Source organism: Lichenostomus cassidix, chromosome 1, assembly GCF_008360975.1.
Source record: "Lichenostomus cassidix isolate B80296 chromosome 1, HeHo_3.0, whole genome shotgun sequence".
Classification (NCBI taxonomy): Eukaryota; Metazoa; Chordata; class Aves; order Passeriformes; family Meliphagidae; genus Lichenostomus; species Lichenostomus cassidix.
The window spans coordinates 35,128,407-35,150,009 of NC_139479.1; the positions used below are offsets into that span (position 1 = coordinate 35,128,407).

The 21,603-nt window shown below is 36.5% G+C and overlaps 1 protein-coding gene across 1 annotated transcript in view; it reads left to right on the forward strand.

The window, feature by feature from the left end:
* The window catches only part of NALF1 (NALCN channel auxiliary factor 1), a 443,768-nt gene that overhangs the window by 407,354 nt on the left and 14,811 nt on the right, over positions 1-21,603 (forward strand). The window contains exon 2 of the mRNA XM_085056629.1: positions 15,404-15,575. Coding sequence (XP_084912755.1) covers positions 15,404-15,575 — 172 coding nt within the window. The remainder of the gene's footprint in view (positions 1-15,403; positions 15,576-21,603) is intronic.

Sequence of the window (21,603 nt, forward strand, 5' to 3'; positions counted from 1 at the left end):
AAACTAACACATGATTTATTCACAGTTGTTGCCCACTGAAATTAGGAGTAATTCCCTAGATGGCAGCAGTCCACAGGACAGCTGTCATTCCTGGAGCTTTATCCATGAGCCATCCCATCCACAGTCTTGTTTCCATGGTAGTCAGCGATAGCATGTGCACAGGAAGAAGCCAGATATTTCAGAATAAGGCACTGAAAGGCATCCAAGTCACCTTGTGTGCACCTGCATTTTAAGTATCTAATGCTGTAACTCTCCTGAAGTACAAATGCCTTTACATATGCAGAGAAAAGTTCTTCAAAAAGAGACCAAGTACACCTCTCCAAAGTACCTAAGGTGAGGAGAGTTTTGCACTCCAAAGGTCTGCAAAAATCTTTTCGTCTGGAAACTATACATTTTTCCTTTGGAAATATCATTTTCTGAATCTTAGTTTCTTGTTCTCAAGAAAATATTACTATGTGATTGCCAATCCTGAGCATTACATGGAAAAATATTTCGATATTTTATTTAGAAAGTTAGATTTTTCAATTTAATTACTTCTTTGCCCCCTGGTTCTGGGACATAAAACAAGAAGACAGAAAATTGCCCCTCCTCTCTAAAACACTTATAACTTTATAGATCTTTTTCTGTCACCACCTTCTTTCTGAAATTCTATAACTTAATCTTTCAGTCTTTCTTCAGAGGTCTCAATGAGAGAAAGGCTGTAATCTCTAATTCTGCACCTCCCTTTTGATGTGCAGTTTTCTGTTTCTGGGTGGAGAATTCCAGGTAGGCATGTGGCATGTGACTGTGCAGGAGACTTTTTCTATCTCATTTCTCAGGTTTTGAGAAACCTCTTGTCCTTTCCAGGTGCAACTGCACAGAGCTCACTGAAGAGCAAGACCCAGATTATTTTCCTGGACTCACACTCTGAACATGAAATCCCTTATGGTATACAAGAAGATAACATTTTTTCACAAAATTTGGTTTCTTTCAATTCTTCAGCACTGAATTTCAGCAAGTTTTCAGTTCAGATGAACTTTAATTTCTTTTTTTGGACTTCATCAACTTTTTTTCTTCCAATACACTTGTTTTCTTCTTGTTTAGCTTTCTTTCTAATGCATTAATACATTAATAAGCCAAACATGTATATGAGAGCCTGAGACACCCTGCTTTTAATCTTTTGTACTGACAAAAACTGGTTTTTTTCATTTGTTTCCCACAACCCGTTTTGTATACATGACGGTATACTACAGTCAAACAATAACAATTTCATTTGTTTATTACCTCTTTTTAGAGACCTGGTTAATGGGCTTTTGAAAAACTAAATAAGTTGTCATCAGGATCACATTTTTATTTTTATGCTTTGGAAGAATTCTAATTCATTAGAGGGAGAATTTACCTTTACAGAAATGAGGTTGTTTAGCCTTTCTCATATCACCATCTAAATTTATTATTCCACTTTTAAATATTAAGCAACTTAATAGCTTCCAAATATATCCATGGCTTACTTGTCAGAGAATCTCTGGATGACAGGGAATCATTCTGAAGTACAAAGTAAAATATTTCTACTCTCAATCCATCAAATCTATTAACTTTTTTAATGGCAGACCGTACAATTTCTGGTAGCACATCTGATGTTTTACTCTCAGGCTCTTTGGTAGTCTTCCAACATTGTCTTCTATTTGCTGAACAAGCTGTAGCAACAACAAATGAAAGTAGATTTGAAGGGCAAAATATTTTCCCTGTTGCTACTGACCTATGCAAATTGTTGGATGCGTCAGCAAATTGCTACATTCAGACTTGACCCAATGTACCACAGGAAAACATCTAAGAAAAACTGCAATGGAGTAAATATTTGAAAATCTGAGAGCAAACAACACTTGTTCAGAGAGAAGAAGTTCCTTTTACAACAGCTTGCATAAATACCAGTTTTGCATAGCTCAGGCAAGCCCCTAAGAAAAGAGGGGACAAACATGTAACTGTAATGGCAAAGTCAAATACCTATAATGCCATAAAAATAGAGCGGTAATGATGTAGTGTATTCATTACAAGCTCATCCTGTTTCATTTGTGTGCAACTCTTCTACAGTATCTCTGTGGAATACACAGCATCTTTTTGGGTATTGTTATTGCATACCAATCACTGAAAGAATACAAATGAATTATGAAAAACACTGAGCCCCAAATCCTCTTATTCTCTCTAAGCTGACACCACATCTAACAGAGGACCTCTAAAGGCACATTTTAGCTGTAAGTAAATTGATATAGGTATCTAATATATAACAAGAATATAGATGTTTAAGAAAAATGCCTGAAATTGAGATATCATATAATCCAATAGGATCAAATAGAAATAATTTTATAGCAAACACTGCACATTATGATACAGTGTTTTATTCAGTTTCCCACAAAGGTACTTCATCAAGCAGTGAATGGATTTTGATATTTTAGATAAAAACATCTATTTTAGATTTAATACTATTTAAGACGATGCAAATTGAGCAGAGGAAAAACAAGGGATATTTTTCTTTATGGAGAAAGCTGCTAGTGCAGCCATTTACAGAGCAGTATCACACTCATCATGCAATTAATAAGGTGAGGGATTTTTTTTAGCTGAAAATAATACCTAATAGGACCTGTCTTGAAATTTCCCCCTCAGTTTAGCATAAAATAATTTTTTTTTCTAACTGGAAGAGGCATGGAGAACTAATACCAATATCAGGTACTCTGAAGATAAGTGTCATATGCATTGCATATACTGTTAAAATTAGCTATTTCTTCTGCAGTAGTGTATAGCAGTGTTAAAAGCTGGCCCTCTCCTCTCAGTCTGGAATCACTGAAACATTCCTGTATCTTCTCTGGAAACTCTGAAAGAACAACATGGTTTGAAGGAATTAGACCTAGTTTTTTCTTCCAAAAACTTCCAGGCATCCAGACGTGAGGACAGGTTAGACTACTGCTAACATAGAAAATGACTGGGGAAAATAATTTGCATTTACATTTGGGAAGATCAGGATGAAAAAGGAGGAAAACAAGAATAAAAATAGGAAGAGAAAATAACTGTATCATTCATATCTTCTTGACAACTGAGTGAAGCAAATATACTCTACCTATGCTGTAGAGCAACTCTGCCTGCTTGCTTAACAGTTTTGAATTCTGTACCCACGATTAGCTGGTGGACTCACTCTTGAGCAGTCAGTGAAAATCTATGTAGTTTATGAGCTCTTAAAGACTGCAGGCTATCACTAGCAGTACCTGCTGACAACAATCCCATCATCAGAAAACTCTTGAGGCTTTTTTTTCTAGTACCAAGTCTCAAATCCTGTGCCCTCAATCTAAAATTTTCTCAAAGTAATACTTATCTCACATTCTCCTAGGGAAAGCCTGATGGAGCCCCTCTTCCACTGTGTGTAAGACATGACCACTGGTCACACAGAATTAGGCAGAAGACACAGATCTGTCTTGTCTTCAATGGAATCCTAATTCCACAACTTTTCTCTGCATTTGTTTCTTCTAATTGACCAATAAGCAAGATTTAGTGGCTTTAACTGATGAAGAGCTATTACAAGTTTAGGAGATATAAAACATGTATTAGATTTTAAGTGGCAAAACTTGATAGATCTAAGTATTTGAATAGGCATTTTTAGTGTCAATAGCACTTGAGAAGTTCCACTTTAATTTCTGAATGTCAGCAACAATATCCAGTAATAATCTGTGATTTCAATATGGCTCTTAATGGGGGATAATTTACCTGACAGAGATTTAATTTTGTGTTTAACTTCATCAGCCATCTCTTTCTACAAGCATGTTATGTTATGTGCAGTGCTTGAATAATTGGATAGGGTCCTAGGTAGTTTAAATGTATTTTGCTTACCTTTATATATGAATAAATGTAGCAGAAAAAATAAAAAACACATTTGAAATTCTCTCCAAGGTAAATCTCCAAAATCTCCAAAGTAAATCTGTTAAAAAAAAAAAAAACAAGGTTAAAAGACAACCAATGAAGTAAGAGCATGTTGGTGAGGTAGAAACTTCAAAGGCATATGGTTAGATTATACAGGAAAAGCAGGAAATTTTTTAAAAGTAACAGGGGTTTCCTAAGGTGGTTAAAATTTGAAGTCTCATAAATACTGTGTTATACAGTGTAAGAGGTCTGAATGCTGGAGTTATAGATGGGAGTTTTCATGGAGAAAAGCTTCGAACAAATCCTTAAATAGACAAATGATGCTTCAAAATCTTCTGGGAAAAGTGAGATTTTGTTGCAATCTCTATCCTGGTGATTATCAGATTGGCAGGGGAAACAGCAAAAGATATCTGAAAGTTGTCCTTTGCTCTGTTATCCCCTATGATGACAAGGATCATTATACTATGTCAAATGCCTAGTTCCTTTTAGAGCCAGCCCAGACTGGACAAAATCCTCACTTGGGACACCTGTTCTTGGGTGAGATTATTATTGAGCTTCATTGTGATCTCTTTAGAGAGCTTATTGTGCCCTCCCAGAAAATATGAATTATCAATTGCATGGGCACACGTTGTCATGGCTCTGGTTGCAATGTCATATATCAATGTCTCATCAAGTTTGGCTACCTGGGCTCAGCTTTTGGTGCACCTGTGTGGCCTTAAAATAGAGCTGTGTGAGAAGAGCTGTGAGAAGAGAGGAAAAGTCTCCTTTCCTTGGGAGCTGCTTTTCAGCTCAGCCCCTCACCCTCTTCGGATGTCTGGATGTCTCACTTCAATGTCATAACAACAGCATGCAACTCTGAGGTCCTTCAGTCAATCTATAAGTTAAATGTAAGTGGGGAAAGTAGCACAGCTCTAGGACACTGAATGTAACGATGTTGAATAGTGCAGTGGAATCTCTGGCCCTGTTCTTGCATCAGAATTGTCTAGAGAATAGAGCAAGGCCAATCTGCTTTGCCTCTAGATAGTTTACAGCATAATAAATTTCTCCTAATCAATGAAATTAATCGTGATTAAAAGAAACTTACATCAGTGATACAAATTATATTAATAGAAATTGCACCATAATAGGCTCCTTCCTTTGTTTTAAGTTCTGGTATCTTTCTTTTTCTTTTTTAATATATTTCAGGTTCTAAAGCATTTGTCTTATGTCTGGTGACTAAGAAATTCTCTTATTTTTTCTGGATTCATTAGGTCCTTTTCTTTAGCTTTTGTCATCTTATTTACTACCTCCCTGGGGAGCCTGTTCCAGTGCCCAGCCACCTCCTGGGTGCAAAACCTTTTCCTGATATCCAGCCTAGACCTCCAGCTTCATGCCTTTTTCTCGAGCCTGTCACTGGTCACAGGAGTGAGGAGATCAGCACCTGCCCCTCCCCTTCCTGTATGATCAAGATGAAAATTCAATATTGAAGTTGAATAAATCTTGTATTTAAACAAGTTATAATTCCAAATGGAAAGAGAAAATTCAAGACATAGGACACTCTTTCTCTGTGTGTGTTTATATCAGTTTATTGCAAGTCCCCTCATCTGCCAGGAATTTGCAGCAGCTGTTGAAAGTTGATTGGAAGCCCCAGAACCCCTAAGGGATTCTCTCTTCTGACCAATGTTGGAGTTTAGTAGGCAGTAAAAATCAAGTCCTTAATTTGAGGAAGCAGAGAATATAAAGAGAAAGGCTCTCCTTGTCTCCTGCATACCCTGGTAATCAGTGGCATCAATCTTCTGAATACTGTCATGTTGAGCTGATTTACACAGACTACCATCACTTCAGAAATTATGTTGAGCAGAGCTGAACACAAATACTTTGCAGCCTTAACAGATTGCTTGGTTCATGAATTCAGATGTAATTTTAGAAGGCTGTAAAACTTTAAAAGAGGCTCCCGACTTGTGAGCTGACTTGAAGTCAGTGGACCTGAAATTTTCCTAGGAAGCTGATCAAATACTTTAAAGATTATTATTTTGTTTTAAATTTTTATAATTTGATCATTTTAATATAGTATCTGATTAGATGGAATATTATTAAGCTCACAAAATCAAAGACTAGTGCCTCTTTTTTTTTTTTTAACAGACTACTTATTTTCATAATGAGTTATTTAATCTTCAATTTTCTTTAAGCTCACCCAAAGGGATGTTTATGATCTTCAAAAGAAAGTTTCTTTACTATATTAAGTAACAGCTAAAACAGAATTCCGATACAGAGGATGAGTTCAGGTTTTAGGGTATTATAAAACAACAGGGAAGTTAATCATCCTGATGACCTCAGTTGATTCTATGGCTAATCACCATAAAGACAGGACTGGTGGATCAGGTTTTTGCACGTTCTTGCCTTGCAGAAACTTGATCTATTTTTGCAGATAAAAACACTATAATATATACATATATCTCCTATATATGTATATACTTTCTTCTTAGAATTACCAAAGAGAAACATTGATACCATCTCCCCTGCAGTAATGTCTCCTGAATCAAACATATTTGTATTAGGAGTTGGCATGTTTGCGTCTTTCAGTTCATCTTTTCCAATACAAACCACAAAGATGTGAGCAGAGCAGCTTGCTATTCCACATCTGTATTTGGTTAAAAGAAATCTTGTTATATAGCATATGAACTGAAGCTCAGATCAACAATGTTCTGGCAAATAAGTTTCAACCTTGTTTTACCTTTCCTGTATCTTCAAATAAAATAGCATGTGTGTTGTTCAAATGAAATTATTCATGTAATGGGTAAAATATGGAAAGAAACACGTTTGTCTATTTAATTTAGGGAACACTAAAAGTTTTTGTTTCTTAATACAATAGTTTGCATTCTGTGACATGAAGATCTTCTGAATAAATATTAAATTATTTATCTTATGATATTCCATCCATGCAGATACAGAAAATATTCATTATAATAAAATAGAAACAAAAGCAAAGGTTAAAATAACCACAAAACAGATGTGTTACCAAATTACTGTAAGTTTCAGGCATAAGTATCCATAATATGAAACAGACATTCTCATTTCCTGGTACAGTCTTGTAATACAAGGATTTTTAAAAATGCACATAGAATGGAATAACTGGAAAATTTAATGTCTGTTGTACAGGAAGTTCAGATGGATAATTTGTGTTCATTCTGGAGCAGATTAAAAAAAAAGTCATAATCAAAATTCCCCATTAAAAATGGTGGGGGTGGGGCTGAGGGTTCATGTGAATGCATATACAAAACAACTTTTTCAAAAAGCAAAACAGCTTTGAATCAATAATAATAAGTAAAATACAATAATGTGGTGTGCATTTAAATGAACTGTTTATAAGCAATGTTTGGTTGTACAAACAGAATGACATCAGTTTATTTGGAAAGAAATATTGAAAACGTAATGAAAAATAATTCCCCAGTCCAAAAAAAAAAAAAAAGTCATTTTAAAAACAGTTCCTACAAAATAGCTTATTTTCAGCTACCCGCATATTTGAAACCCACTTGTTATATTGCATGTAATGAAGAATGTTTAGTCTGTGATGGCATCACTGATACTCATTGGCAAAGATATCTGATGGAGGTATTGTTCCCTCCTACCTGGTCACTGTTGCTGCACTATTTGTGTGCTTTGTCAGCCCTATTGTAAGGCTGCACAAAGTCTCAGAATGGGACTGGGAACAAAATCTAGCAAAAGAGAAATTCCAACAGCAGTTCTACAACTCTCATGGGCAGAAGGCTCTCTGTAAAAGCTGATTTTTGTTTCATAGCACACATGCAAACTGCAGTTTTCCTGAAGTCAGACTGCCCTTAATGCTCAAAAATGACAAAGTTCCTTGGGGAGTTCACATTTGTAACAGCACCCTTGTCAGACTTAATCAGGTTTTGTACCAGTTAGCCATCTATATTTTGGTTGTGTAGTCTATACAAAATACACTTGTAAGCTATCTAGCAGACATCTCTGCTTGTACAACATGATATCTCAGGTCCTGATGCACAAAGCACAAACTGAGACTGATCCAAGTATTTCCTAAGGAAGATGCACTGTCACTCAAACCAACACATAATACCCTGGCAATCCAAATATAAAAAGCCTTTTAGAGGTTGCACTTCACAGATGTAGCATTGCTTTGCTGCTGTAAAACGTTCATAATATTTGAAGTGACTTTTACAGCAAAAGTTTTATCCCTGGTAGAAATAGTTGCTCTCTTCTGAAATTCCTCATTGCTACATGAAATCCAGAATTACAACCTCATCCGCTTGTTTCCTATAGATAGTGTTTAATATATTAATCTTTTTCCTGGTCAGTGCTCAGGCACAGTTCTAATTGAATGAGTGAATATCTTTATTTGTTGAGGCAAATGTTTAAATTTTTTCTTCAGCCTTTGCCAGTAGCTTTTCTCCAACTCTGTTATTGACAACACCTCAGCTTGTGAAGTATTACTACTGTTAAAAAAAAAAAAAGCTAAAATTAAGCAAAGGAAGTAAGGCTGAAGCAGATATTAAAAAAAAATATTTCATAGAAATATTGAAATGAAAGCCCTACAAGACACAACATTTTTGGTTGTGGAAATGTCCCAAAATACCACAGAGATGACAATTCACCCAGACTCAACAGCCACAACAAAAAAGTAAACCATGGGATTTAAACATATGGTCTAACTTTAAATGCACATATAATAATGTTTTTAAATAATTCAAACATTCATAAGTCTATGAGTCAGGCAAAGATTAGACATGTGAAATAGACATCACCCTTTGCATGTAAGTGGTGTCTTCTATACTGGAATCTTTAGGGTTACAGAAAATCATATGCTGTAACTGAGGATGACAGGGAACAGATCTCACTGTCCGTACACAGCTTATTCACTGTCAATGAGTAAACATGTACTGGGCAACACTAAGGTACAATATATCAAAACTTGAAGGCCACAACACTATTCATTTTTAAATGAATGTTGTTTCTGCATCCAGTTCTGCTGAAAAAGCTCAGCTTACATAACAAGTCTTTCCATGAATATTCTTGGAAAAATTAATTAGTCAGAACCTGAGGTACTCCTCAGGATACATAATAACTGCAGAATTTATCTCAAAATACTCATGACCTTTAGGAGAAGTAGAGCTGGAATCATATCACACTTTCTGAAGGCAATTCCTTTATTCCAATAAAGTACAATTTCCTGATGTCAATGAAAATGTCAGTGATCCAAACACCTCTCGAGTTCATAAGGGGCCTCTTCCATTTCAACTGGTAGGTGAAATTATTCAGCTGTGCCCTGTTTGAAGGCTTCATTTTCACATTGAGGAATGGATATGGTTGCAAAGCATCAGTTAAAAGCACTTACAATTTATTTTGCTTCAGAAAAAAATGCCATGTTGAGAGAGAAAATTTCTGTTGTGACTTCTCTCTTCCTACTTTCTTTCCCTCCCACCATCCTCCACATCTACACAATAAGAGCTATTTAATGATTTGTAGGTCCCCTTTCGTATAGATATTGTGACAACCCAGCCAGTAGCATCAAACTTTTCCTCAGTGGGGAAAGAAATCTTTTCTATGGATAATGATTAAAGCACTTCCTGGAAATAGCAGTCGGGAACAACAGGGGAAGGGGCAGAAGCAAAATGAATTAATCTCTTGAAAACTAGGAAGAATTGGCAGCTGTTGAGAATGAAACTGATTGAGCATTTCCATTCTGTTCTACTGTTACCTCTCATGCAGTGTGACTCAGATGATTAAGGCTGTGTGCTCAATCTGTTTTGACAGGACTTAGGTTATCCAGAATCACATGTATTGTGTGTGTATGAGTGCATGAAAATGAAATGGGGAGGGAGGGTGACTGTGGGCAAGTATGCTTGCTAAATACAACTTTATCTTCCCATTGGTTTTGCAGCCTTAGCAAATAGAATCATAGAATCGATCACAGAGACAATCAAATCATAGAATCATAGAATCATAGAATCATAGAATCATAGAATCATAGAATCATAGAATCATGGAATCATGGAATCATAGAATGGCCTGGGTTGGAGGGGACCTTAAAGGTCATCTTTTTAGGATTAGCTTTGTGCAGTTTCACAGCCAGTTGGAAGTCTGCTAGTGTAATGACCAGGGCTGTGGTCAGCCAATGCACTGTTTCACCCAGCCATACTGTCCACACTGGGGGCAGCAGATCCTGGCCCCTCGCTAGGTGGTTAATGTAACAGCATTAACTAAGCACGTCATCTGGTTTCCTTTCAAGTCCAGAAGGAATAACTCAGACACCATCTAACCTCATGTGCGATATGAGATAAAGAATATCCTAAAAAGAGACAATACCTGGACTACCAGTCTTTTCAAAAGGCAAAAATAAGTGCTCTTCCTAATATCCTGAGAGAAAAAAGCACACAATATGCCTTTTAGTTCCTCAAAATTCTCCACACATACCCCCTTGCTTTCTTCCTTTTAACTATGAATCCTTTTATTATCTCTAATAATTTGATATGTAGATGCAGTTTAGTGTCTAGGTTGTTTGTGAAGCTTTCATTCTTTGAATTGCTGAAGCTGGCTATTTGTGTTGGGTGGTTGGTCACTGAAGTAATTAAATATTTTTCTGCTTGAAACTTGCACAGTAGAAATAAAATGAATGCCAAATAATAAATTAATTTGCCCAATTGATAATAGGTTTTTATCACAATATTGTTATTCACTTAAAACCACCAAGATTTTGATGATGATCATTCTAGGTAGGCACTCATGCATATGAATATAGGTATGTAAAGCCAGCATTGATTGGTGCACTTTTTCAAAAGTGTTATCTTAATTTTTTCCTACAGGAACAAAGTAAGGTAGATTTAATTTATTTAGGTGAGCAAAATTGCCACTAAAGCCTTCCGAGATTTTGTAACTATGGTTCTGTACATGAAGAATGACTATTCTGATGTGATACTATCTTGCCATCAGAATGTCTCATCTAATAGCCATCTGTATCTCTTTCAAATGTAGAGTGTCCAAAGTTTTGTTGTTGGTAAAGTGATGAGATATTTAGAGATATTCAGGTATTTAGTCTATGTATGTGGTTCCATGATGCATCAATAATCCAGTTGCTCTTAGTTCTTTCCCTTATTAAGAAAGAGTAAAAACGAAACCAACAGGAAAACATGGGGTTTTGAGGTTTTTTTCTGTCCTTTGAGTTCATTTTGCCAGATTTCTGTTAGCAACTATGATATTTCAAAGATTTCAATCATCTCCCAAGCCAGCTGAAAACACAAGACTGTTTTAATTTTTTTTCTACCTTATATATATGTAACATATATAAAAGATCATCCTATGTAGCAAAATTTGTAATTCTAAGAAATCTCCTTTGTGTGTTAGTTTTGTTTGGTTTTAGTAGCTTGACTTCAATGACTAAAGTATCTGTTAATAAAAATAATTTTGTCTTCTAAAGTTCTGCAGTATTTTTTTAAATCACTAGATTTCCTCTGTTCTTCAAAAACTATTAATAATTTTTTATTCTTTAATTTTTTCTATAATGTACATATCTTGCCCATTTTATAGCCCAGTTGAGTTCAGTTTCTGTTAGGAGTTATTTTTAACTTTGTTTCCTTTAAATGAGGATATAATACTGCAAGAGCTTCATCCACTGCTGCCACAGCCCCTCTTTCCTTTCCTCGAAATGTAATCCAAGACATTTGTTTTATTGACTTGAATAATGATAAAGTGCATGTTTTGAAAGACCAAGGATTCTGCTCTAGAAGACTTTACTTAATGGAAAAGCTAGTGGATTTTTCCTCCCTCTGGCCATTTAACACATGTTCTCCTCACATCCACCTTCCATCTTTTCCACTGACACACTGAAAATTACATAGGAAAATACTAATAGAATTTAACTAATACTTTGAAGTTTTCTATATGAAATATTTTATAAGAGAAACATTTATTGTGCTTATATAAATCTTTGAGTTTAGCTATTGATATTCTTTAAGAAGCAAAAAACCCTCATATTGAAGCATAGTTTGTAAAGTGAACACCACACTCACTAAAGAGGCCAGTGTGTACTTTACTGATAGTTTCAGGCCTTGGTACATAATGCATGTTTTAAGATTCTGAAAATCAGCATTTTGGACTTCCTATGAGATAGAGAAAAATTCCCAACCAAAAAAAATCTAAATTTTCCAGGGTATAAGATGGGATACTAGCCAATAAAAGGCCATCATGTCTGCTTTAGTATTAAGAAAATTTCGTGAAATTTCAATACAGTTCACTTCCAGATCATGGACTTCTTCTAAAGCTAAAAAGCCACCTTTCACTGTCACTGAGACAGAGAAAAGACTTTGGACTGTTCTGTATCTTCTTACTCAGCTGGGTCAGCCATGAGACTCATGCAAATTCTGCTGGACAGAGTTACATGAAAAAATAAGTAGTCATTTTTCCCACTTCTGTACTCTCTCCTGAGTAACACATATTTAAATGAAAGTAAGATGTCTATGTAAAACCTTTGGTGCCTAGGAAGTCCAGGAAGGGTAGGAGAGATTATTTGGGGTGTTTGTTGGGAAGCAGGCATTTAAATCATGCCATTTAAATCAGTGGTAGGAGCAGACAGGGACTACACTAAGGTTTACCAGCTAACCCAGCACAGCTCAACTGCAAGCACCTACATTATTTTCCTTTTTCTCCAGAAAAATACAGAACTGCTTACTGGGTGCAGTTCTTGGCATTCACCTTTTTCCAGCCAATGGCTGAGTACTGTCTGGAAACATAGGAATTAGCACAAGCCAAAGCTGTGAAGGCAGTAGACTGGCAGATAGACTCCATGGATGTGCCTTGTCCAGTATTCGATGTAGCCTCATTGGGTTAAACAGAGCAGAAAGGGACCAGGTTATTAAAAATATCGATATAGACTATAGACAGGTTTGAAATCAGCTGCAGGGAAAAGAAAATAAAGAATACAGAGTGGGAGGCATTCATCTGACAAACAGATCTCAGGAACAGGTATTCCCATGCATTCTTTAGAAATACAGACAAGAATTCAAAAGTAATTTTGAGCCAAAGCTGAGGACTTGTGAATCAGAGAAGAAAGATGATGTGTATGAACTGAGATTGGATGCACAAAAATCTTCACAGAAACCTCCAATTGTATTATTTACCTCTGCACCTGAATAAATATTTTCTGTCATGCTTATGGTGCGCTGTTTAATACACTCCCTAAAAATTGCTGTATGCTTTCAAATGTGAGCCATAAACTAGCTTACTATTATTAGACCTATTTTATGAAGAGAACATGTGGGTTCATGCTACACAGGTGTAAGTGACCAGGAAAGAACATCTGTGGATATAAACTGTTGCCAGACTCAGCTTTCCTGTTCCAAACCAATAGACTGTATTCACTGACTAATTAAAACCAGAAAAACTATTGCTTTATTTCACCTAACCTTGAATCCTGTGTGCAGTTTTGGGTGCCACAACATAAGAAAGATATAACGCTATTAGATAGCATCTAAAGGAAGGCAAAAAAGATGGTGAAGGGCCTTGAGGGGAAGCCTTGTGAGGAGTGGCTGAGGTCACTTGGTCTGTTCAGCCTGGAGGAGACAACTTCCTTGTGAGGGGAAGAGGAAGGGCAGGTACTGATCTCTTCTCTAAGGTGACAGGATCCGAGGAAATAGCCTGAAGTTGTGTCAGGGGAGATTTAGGTTACATATCAGGAAAGGGTTTTTCACCCAGAGGGTGGTTAGGCACTGGAACAGGCTTCACAGTGCAGTGATCACAGAACCTGCCTGACAGAGTTCAAGTGCATGGATAATGCTTTCAGATGCATGGTGTGACTTTTAGGGATGGTCCTGAGCAGGGCCAAGAGTTGAACACAATGGTACTTGTGGGTCTTTTCCAACTCAGCTTATTCTGTGATTCTGTGGTTAATTGTTGCAAATGTCAGTATAGCAACTGAAGCATCAAAAATGTGGTGGGTGATGTGATCGACAGTGGGAAAACCATTTTTAGTTTAAAAGTTTATTTAAGAACAAAAAGTATGCATATCTCCTAGTCTTCCTTCTCGTTAATCATTTACTGTGGATAAGAAACTTTAGTGAGCAATTAAAATTGAATTTGTAATGAAAAAACCACCCGTGATCTACAGAATGCAGTAGGCAAAAACTGCTATAAAGACATAATCACAAACCATAGACTAATGATAAAGACTTCATTTCATCACCTAGCAACCTTGCCCCTACCTGCCACTGTTGCAAACAATCTAAAATAAAACTTTTGTGATTCTGGGGCTACAACATTGAAATTAATTATACCATTTAAGCTCTTATTGACATTCATAAAATTATAACCAGTGAGATGAAACCTACTGAAATTACAACAAGCTCTCATCTAGATTGGTCATTTCATGTGTCAGTTTTTTAATTTTAATTTTTACTGCTTAAAAATTTAATCTGCAGTTTTCTTTTGTTTTTAAATCAGACCTAGAAAGAATGGAAATGATCAGCTGACTATATCGGTTTTTAGTCTGAGATTAATGAAAAGTAGTTACTGGGATTTTCAGATAACAAAAAAATACAAAAAATAGAATTTTTTTTGTTATTTAACAACCTAGATTGCAAGGATCTAGACAGTAAATAATGTACTCCAAAACAATTAAGTGGAAAATAAAATGGGGAACAAGCAAACTTCTCTGTACTCAGTCACACAGGTTTTTCATCACCTTTGTAGCCTAGTGTCCAATCTAATTTTACATGAAACTTTTGGGTCCAAAAGAGTTTAATTCTAATGACAATCATTGTTTGCAAGACAAAAGGTAGTAAAAATTAAAATCAGCATGTGTATTTTACTCTTCTGTTTAAATGGTGACAATAATTGCAATAATCAGGTCTTGCAGCCATAGCTACTCACCATCAGAGATGAGAGCATCTTTAAAGTGTTCCTTTTAGCTCCCAAATGCAGACATTGGTTCTCACTGCAGCAGATTTATGCCCTAGTCTACAGCTTCTGGTGTTCAGGAACCCTAATGCGTGTTTTAATGCTGTGGACTGAATAAGGTTTTATTTGAAGGGAAGCAGCACCATCTATTGCAATCTGGTAGCTTAGCTCTAGATAATATAAAGAGAGGCATGGCCTGAGCCCACTTTTCAACTCTTTCTTGCATGAACTTTCATAAATTTGTCCTTGACCAGCTTCAAATGAGATTAGGATCTCAGTTAGTATATGATAAGGTGCAGGGACAGGGGTGTGTTCCATGCACGCATGTGCCTAATAAAAAGTCGCATCTAAGAGATACACCTGTTTACAAACTAAGGTAATATAATAGCATGAGCCTAGTCCTGACTAACTGTTGCTTTTAAGTGATTTGGCTGAAGTTTTCATTTCTGAAGTGGGAGGACAGTCAAAAGTTAAGATCATGTTTTACCCAGGTGATATTCTCTCAAATTTTCTTCCAAAAGCAGCATTAACGTAGGTGTGCAGTACAGCATGTTCTTCGAATAATGACAGTGCTATTGTCATCCATCTATATTTCTGGTTCTTCTCTTTTTTCCAGACTGTCTACAAAGCCTGGCTCTGTTCCCAGTATTTTGAAGTCACACAGTTTCACTGCAGCAACAGAATCCCTTGCAAGCAATACTGTTTGGAGGTTCAAACGAGGTGTCCCTTTATACTACCAGACAATGATGATGTCATCTATGGAGGACTATCAAGTTTCATCTGTACAGGTACAGTATAAAAAAACTAATTTCACTTGATTTCATAAGTCTAAATATCATGGATTTAGCTCTAACTCTGAGAGCCTGAAGATATTCCTCATCAAAAACCTTTGTTGGAGGTGCTAGGGTTTGAGCTCAGATTAAGTAATGCACATTTATAATACAGCCTGCCAGTCATTCGGCTTTACAAAACAAAATTGCTAGAAGAAATTTGTTCTGGTTATTTTTACACTTAATAATTTGGTGGAGGATTTCTGTCATTTCATGTCATGCAGTACTCGGACTAAAGCGGTTGCATATCATGCAATATTCAGAAAAAAAAGGAAAGGCAGGTCCAGTTTTTAGTATATTCATCTTTGTTTACCTGCATTCTTATGTCAGATAAATCAAGAACCTGAAGCACAGCATTCAGTATCGTGCAGCAACTCTCAGAAATTATTTAAGAAGAGATCTTTCACTAATGAAGAAATTTAAGAATCAGTTGTTAACCTGTGAGGAGCTGGTCTTTTTTTGTTTCCACTTGAGTCTTGTTACATTCTGTGAGTATTTTAGATTTAAAAGTTATTGCTAATATATATCTCAGATACCATAGATACATTTTTCAGGAATGGATGGGAGTCATCCACACAAAATTTCAGCTTATACCAATGTTATCTTCAGATTTCTGGTGCCTAAAGTATTATTTGAGAACCTTGAAGATATTCAGGCAACTTATTCCTAGTAAATCAGTGAAAACTAATTTCAACACTTGGATCATTTGACACCCTCGTCCAAATATTGGAAATTAGACTGCCTTTACCTCTAAATTAGGGCTCCACTGGAAATCTTCATACTAAAAAAAAGTTGCCTATGGTAAGCTACTTAAAAACAGAGTCAATTATAAAAATCCATAAATGTTATATATCGTCTCAGATGTAGGCATAAGGATCATGGCAACTCACTTCACCTTATACCCTGTTTTTGGATTTAGGGTGATACTGGTAGCAAGGTATTTGCTAGATTTTTTTCTGGGAGATTAAGCTATTGCACAAAATTGAGCAATATTCATACATATGCAAAAGAAAATATAATAGAAAGTGAGCTGAGTTACAATTTCAGGTCATCAATAAGGTAATGGTTCTTAGCACTTCAATGCATTTTGTAAAAGTTAATAGCCTTCCAGTAGGCATATGCAGTAAGCAAATGAGCATTTGCCAGTTTAAGGCAGCGTAACAAAATCTGAAGAGACTTGGGAAAATTTCATTTACCACAAACACACAACCTATATGTCTGTGTGTGTGTTCATGTATATACATGTGGGTACACACACACATATGCAATGGCAAAAAACCAAACCAACAGTAAACAAAACCATCTTGTCACATATTTCAGAAAACCTGAAATATGAATATATGTAGGAAATACATATCCTTCATTTTCCAAGTATAACTCATAATCCAAATTCCTTCTTAAAACACATAAAATAGATGATTCTGAAAAGTTTACTGACATCTCTGAGGTTGGGATGAAAAAAGCAGACTTAGGGGAGGATTAAACTCATTTTATTGCAGATATTAGTAAAGTGGATGTCTGCACATAAACTCTGTGACTAAGCTCTCACTAGAGTCACTGGTGTAGTCAGTAGAGCTAAGAGCTATTTAATTCACCTTAAGCTGGCACTTGCACCTGATGAGGTCTTGCTCACGCTGCTGGCTGTACTCTATTTGTTTTAGTTACTTTTAGTCACCAGGGTCTTATTGCAGACACTTAAAATCAGGGTGACCTAAATCTCATCTCAGCATTCCACTAACTAATATTTGGTTGAACTTTTTCTCCTCTCAAGTCCAAATGCAGCAGCAGCAGAGCAGAGCTTGTACTCACAAACCCATGGGAGTCAGTATGCTGACCCTAGACAGGTGTGTGCAAGAGAAGATGCTGAGGACAGGTACAGGCTGCAATTCAGGCTTTGGAATACAGGACTGTTTTCACCCTTACTAAGCAGCAACTCACTGCAAGAGTATATCCTGACACTAAACAATGAGAATTTAAATATAATCTGCTGTGGGACTAAAGAGTTATACCTCTCTGCAGCTTAATGAAAACAGATTTATTTCATGCAAAGTACAGTGAGTTCAACAGCAGACAAAATACCTCAGCATAGCTTGTGACTTGACAGATTACTTGAAATCCTTTTGCAGAAAAACAGCTGACAGCAGGTCACACATGTCTTGAGGGACATCTCCTACTGCACTTTCTGTGAGTTGGCTGCCATGTTCTGAGATATGTAGTTATGGATCTGTCTCTTCATTAAAAAAAGAAGAGGTCAAAAGGTACTTATGTTCAATATTTAGGTGTCAAGTAGCAGGAAAAGGTATATGAGGAACAGTTGGTGTTATTTGATATTGGCTCCAGCCCAGAGCACAGGATGAGCACAAAAACATTACATCTAATTTTCCAAATTCAGCCAGATAGAGGCTGGTGTGGCTCCATGTCTCCATGCTGGGACATGCCTTGGCAGTAGGAGCTGCCTTTCTATCCTGTCCTACCACAGCAGAGTCTGAGCACAGAGACCTGCTGGAGGTGAGGGTATGGCAGCCCTGGTGAACAACAGGGAACCCACGTGCCTTTTTTGTTCTTTCAGGGCAGGATCTATGTGAGGATGGAGTCTAGGGAAAAAAAAAAAGTAGTATTGGAGGCTGTAAAAGGAAATAATAACAAGGGTTTTACCCTTGTGGAAGATCCCCATGATGAGAAAACAGCATAGGACTGACTATTTTTCACCAAAAAAAAAATCAATCATAGTTAGATTTGTTGTTAAATTAAAAAGAAAATAAATGGTAGTTTATAATATGGATTAATAATGCCTTGGAAATTCCTGAAGAACTCATATAATAAGCAACTAGTGTTCTAGCCTGAGAATGCCCTTCTTGATCACCTCCAGTGAAAGCAGGAGGAAATGGAGAAGGCATGCTACACTTGTTATGTATCACCAGAACTTGTATTTTGTAGAAATGCATATGAGGGTGTGGAACAACTGCAGTGCAAAAGAAAGTACTTGGGAGATTAATCAAAACAATCAGAATCACAGTATGGTTCTGATTATGGAAATATGCAGTTAGAAAGAATTCAGTGCTTCCTTCTTGCTCCCTTTCTTCCAGGGCATAGAAGGAAAGAAGTTGATCCTTTAATCACATGCTGTGCTGGAACATACTGGTTTTCAGATTCGCTACAATTGAGCGACTGATTTCAGTTTAGACCTTAAGAGTTCATATCCATATGATTAAAGTTTCCAGTGGTTTCATCCTGTTTCTTTCTACAACTCAGCTGTCTGAAATTGTCCATGCAAACCAGAATATCATTTAAAGGAGATAACAAAGAGTTTTCAGGTGTACATACACACACAGCAGATTACAGTGAATTAGTCCTATGCAAAATTCCAGGACAAGATTTCTTACTGTAATTGCTAAGAAACCAGTATTCATACCAGTAGGGTTGTTTCCTGCTGTAGATATAAGCTCTTCCTTAACTAAATAAGGAGGTGGGCTGACAGTGGACTCATGACTGACACCCACCACAGTGGCTGGCATCAGCACCTCACTATTTCCTGGTACACCTTTTTATACCCTTTCTTCACATGCACCACAGGCGCTCCTTATTACATTATAGCTGCTTAGCAAACTATCTGCAGGTGCCTTCTCCAATCAGTCACACATGTCTGCATTCACTGCCCCCTTCTCTAACAATGTTATTTCTCTTGTTTAGGGGCACAGCTGTAACTTATTTAGGTTTAGGATACTCACAGCTTTTTCTTATCTTACCACAGTGAGCTACAGCACCATACTACCATGCCCCACCCATTAATGCACATTTGATCTACAGAATTAGACTAGAGCTGGAGTGAGGAAAAATCCCTTCAGAGGCATGTAGGATTGACATGAGATAGATGCTCAGTACCAGCTGCTTCATTGTACAGATTTTCTCATCTTCCCATATTAACTTGCTAGTACAGACATAGCCTGTTCTGGCTGCTGGGAGAAACTGCTGTCTATGTGCCAAGTCTGGACCAGTTTAGAGGGCAGATTTAGGGATAACTGTGTTGCTAAGGGCTTTCTTTGTAATGACTACAACTTATGGACTCTTTGTGCCCTATGGCATAACAGGGCCATCACCCAGCATCAAGGATCCAGGAGGAAATCCCAGCCACATGCTCACAATATTTATCTGTATGAGAGATGTCATGCCATTTAAAGGAGAAGAAGAGTTCTTCTTTGAAGGAAAGGAAGGGAATGTAGTGAGCAGCAACAAAGCAGAGATGTGTTGTATTAACTTCTTCCAAAAGTAGCGTGGTACCCTTTAGTACTTCCTAAGGGCAGTGCCATTAGAACAAGTCTTGTGCCATCAAGAGGAGAATCAGATTTGTCTATTCTCCTGTGTTGGACAGACGTCTGATACTTTTCAATTAGAAGGAGAAAGTAAGGAGAGAGAAGAGGTAAGTAGACAAGTACTTCAGGTGCTTTAAATCACTAATATTTTTCAGTTCATATTAATTTAGGCTCCTAATTTCATGTGTTCTGGTTAACATCACAGTTTTTTGGAACACACTGTGTGAATCAATTTTTGGCAAATAACAGTAACATACATTTATGTGATCCATGTAAAGTAACACTTCCACAGAAACTACTCCTCCTTTAAAGAGTTCACTGGAAATGAAACTGTCAGTCATGCTTTGTAGCTCACACTAATATTTTTAAAGACACAGTGAGAACTATTACAGAGAATTCTCATCAATCTGTAGAAGGAGTTTGATGACTAACAAAGCTCAGCAAAGGTATCAGGAGAAATTCTTTAAACTGCAGCTTCCTCTCAAGGGGCAGATGAGTGACTGAGTTTCACCAGAAGGTTTAGCTATAGCATGTTTGTTTCAAAACAGATGCCCTGATTTCAGTGCAATTTAAAAAGCAATTTCCTTGAGAAAATGTGATATATAGTAAGCATGACAATCTATCTCTACTTTGTGGAACAATTCAAGAAGAGAAAATATCTCTGAATTCAATCTGCTTTATGTTGTTCTTGGCAAACTCAAAAAAATCCCATATATTTGATACAAATTCATCCTCTAAAAATATCTCATAATAATGTGTCATTTTCTTCCTGTCTACACCTATTAATAGGTCCTAAAATATCAAAATATTAAGCTAGCACAGACAGCAGGACAAATCTCCTTCATATTTGACAAGCATGGTTTAAATCATTACTAGCTATGGATCTGCTTACAAGGAAAATTTGACATGGTTTTTGCAGCAAAATCTGTCAACTAAATATCTCATCTTTTTTTAAGCCTGATGTTCCTCTACTCTTGAATATTGGGGCTTTCCCATGAATGAGGTCCCATATCATAAAAGGTTTATTAGCTGTAAATATTCTTCTGTAAAAATGACCCAGATAATTAACTTCATGGTATCTCTAAGGTTTCTGTGGTTACAAAATACTTAGATATGTGTGACCCTTTCCTATCATATTACGATAGTAATTCCTTTTGATCAAAGATTCTATACATAGAAGCAAAACTGGAGGGGGACTGGGAAAACCAAATGCTTTCTAGAAGCAAATTGTCCTGTACCTCAAAACAGTAGAGTTAAAAATTGTATAGTTTTGAGTGTCATCTACTATTTTTCTGACTTGCAGCAGCTCAGTTTTAGAGGGGTAACACTGATTTACACCAGCAGGAGGATATTTGCCCTATGCACAATTTAGGGAAGAAATCCATGTATCATGAAGAAACACAATGAATTCTTCTTGGATGTGGACACAAACACACAAGAAAATTTTAATGAGACAACTATCTGAAATAATAACCAACATATAGTGATAAAAAAATTGAAAACACAGCAACACAGATCTCCAACCCAGATCTCCGCCAACAATTGGAATGGAGTCCATAATAGAAATTAGCCTTTTTAAAGAAGCTGAACAGTCTTATTCACCGGTTTAAGAATAATCTGTTTGACTAAAGAATATTTATTCATCTCCAGTATTCTTCTACATATAATTTTATTTC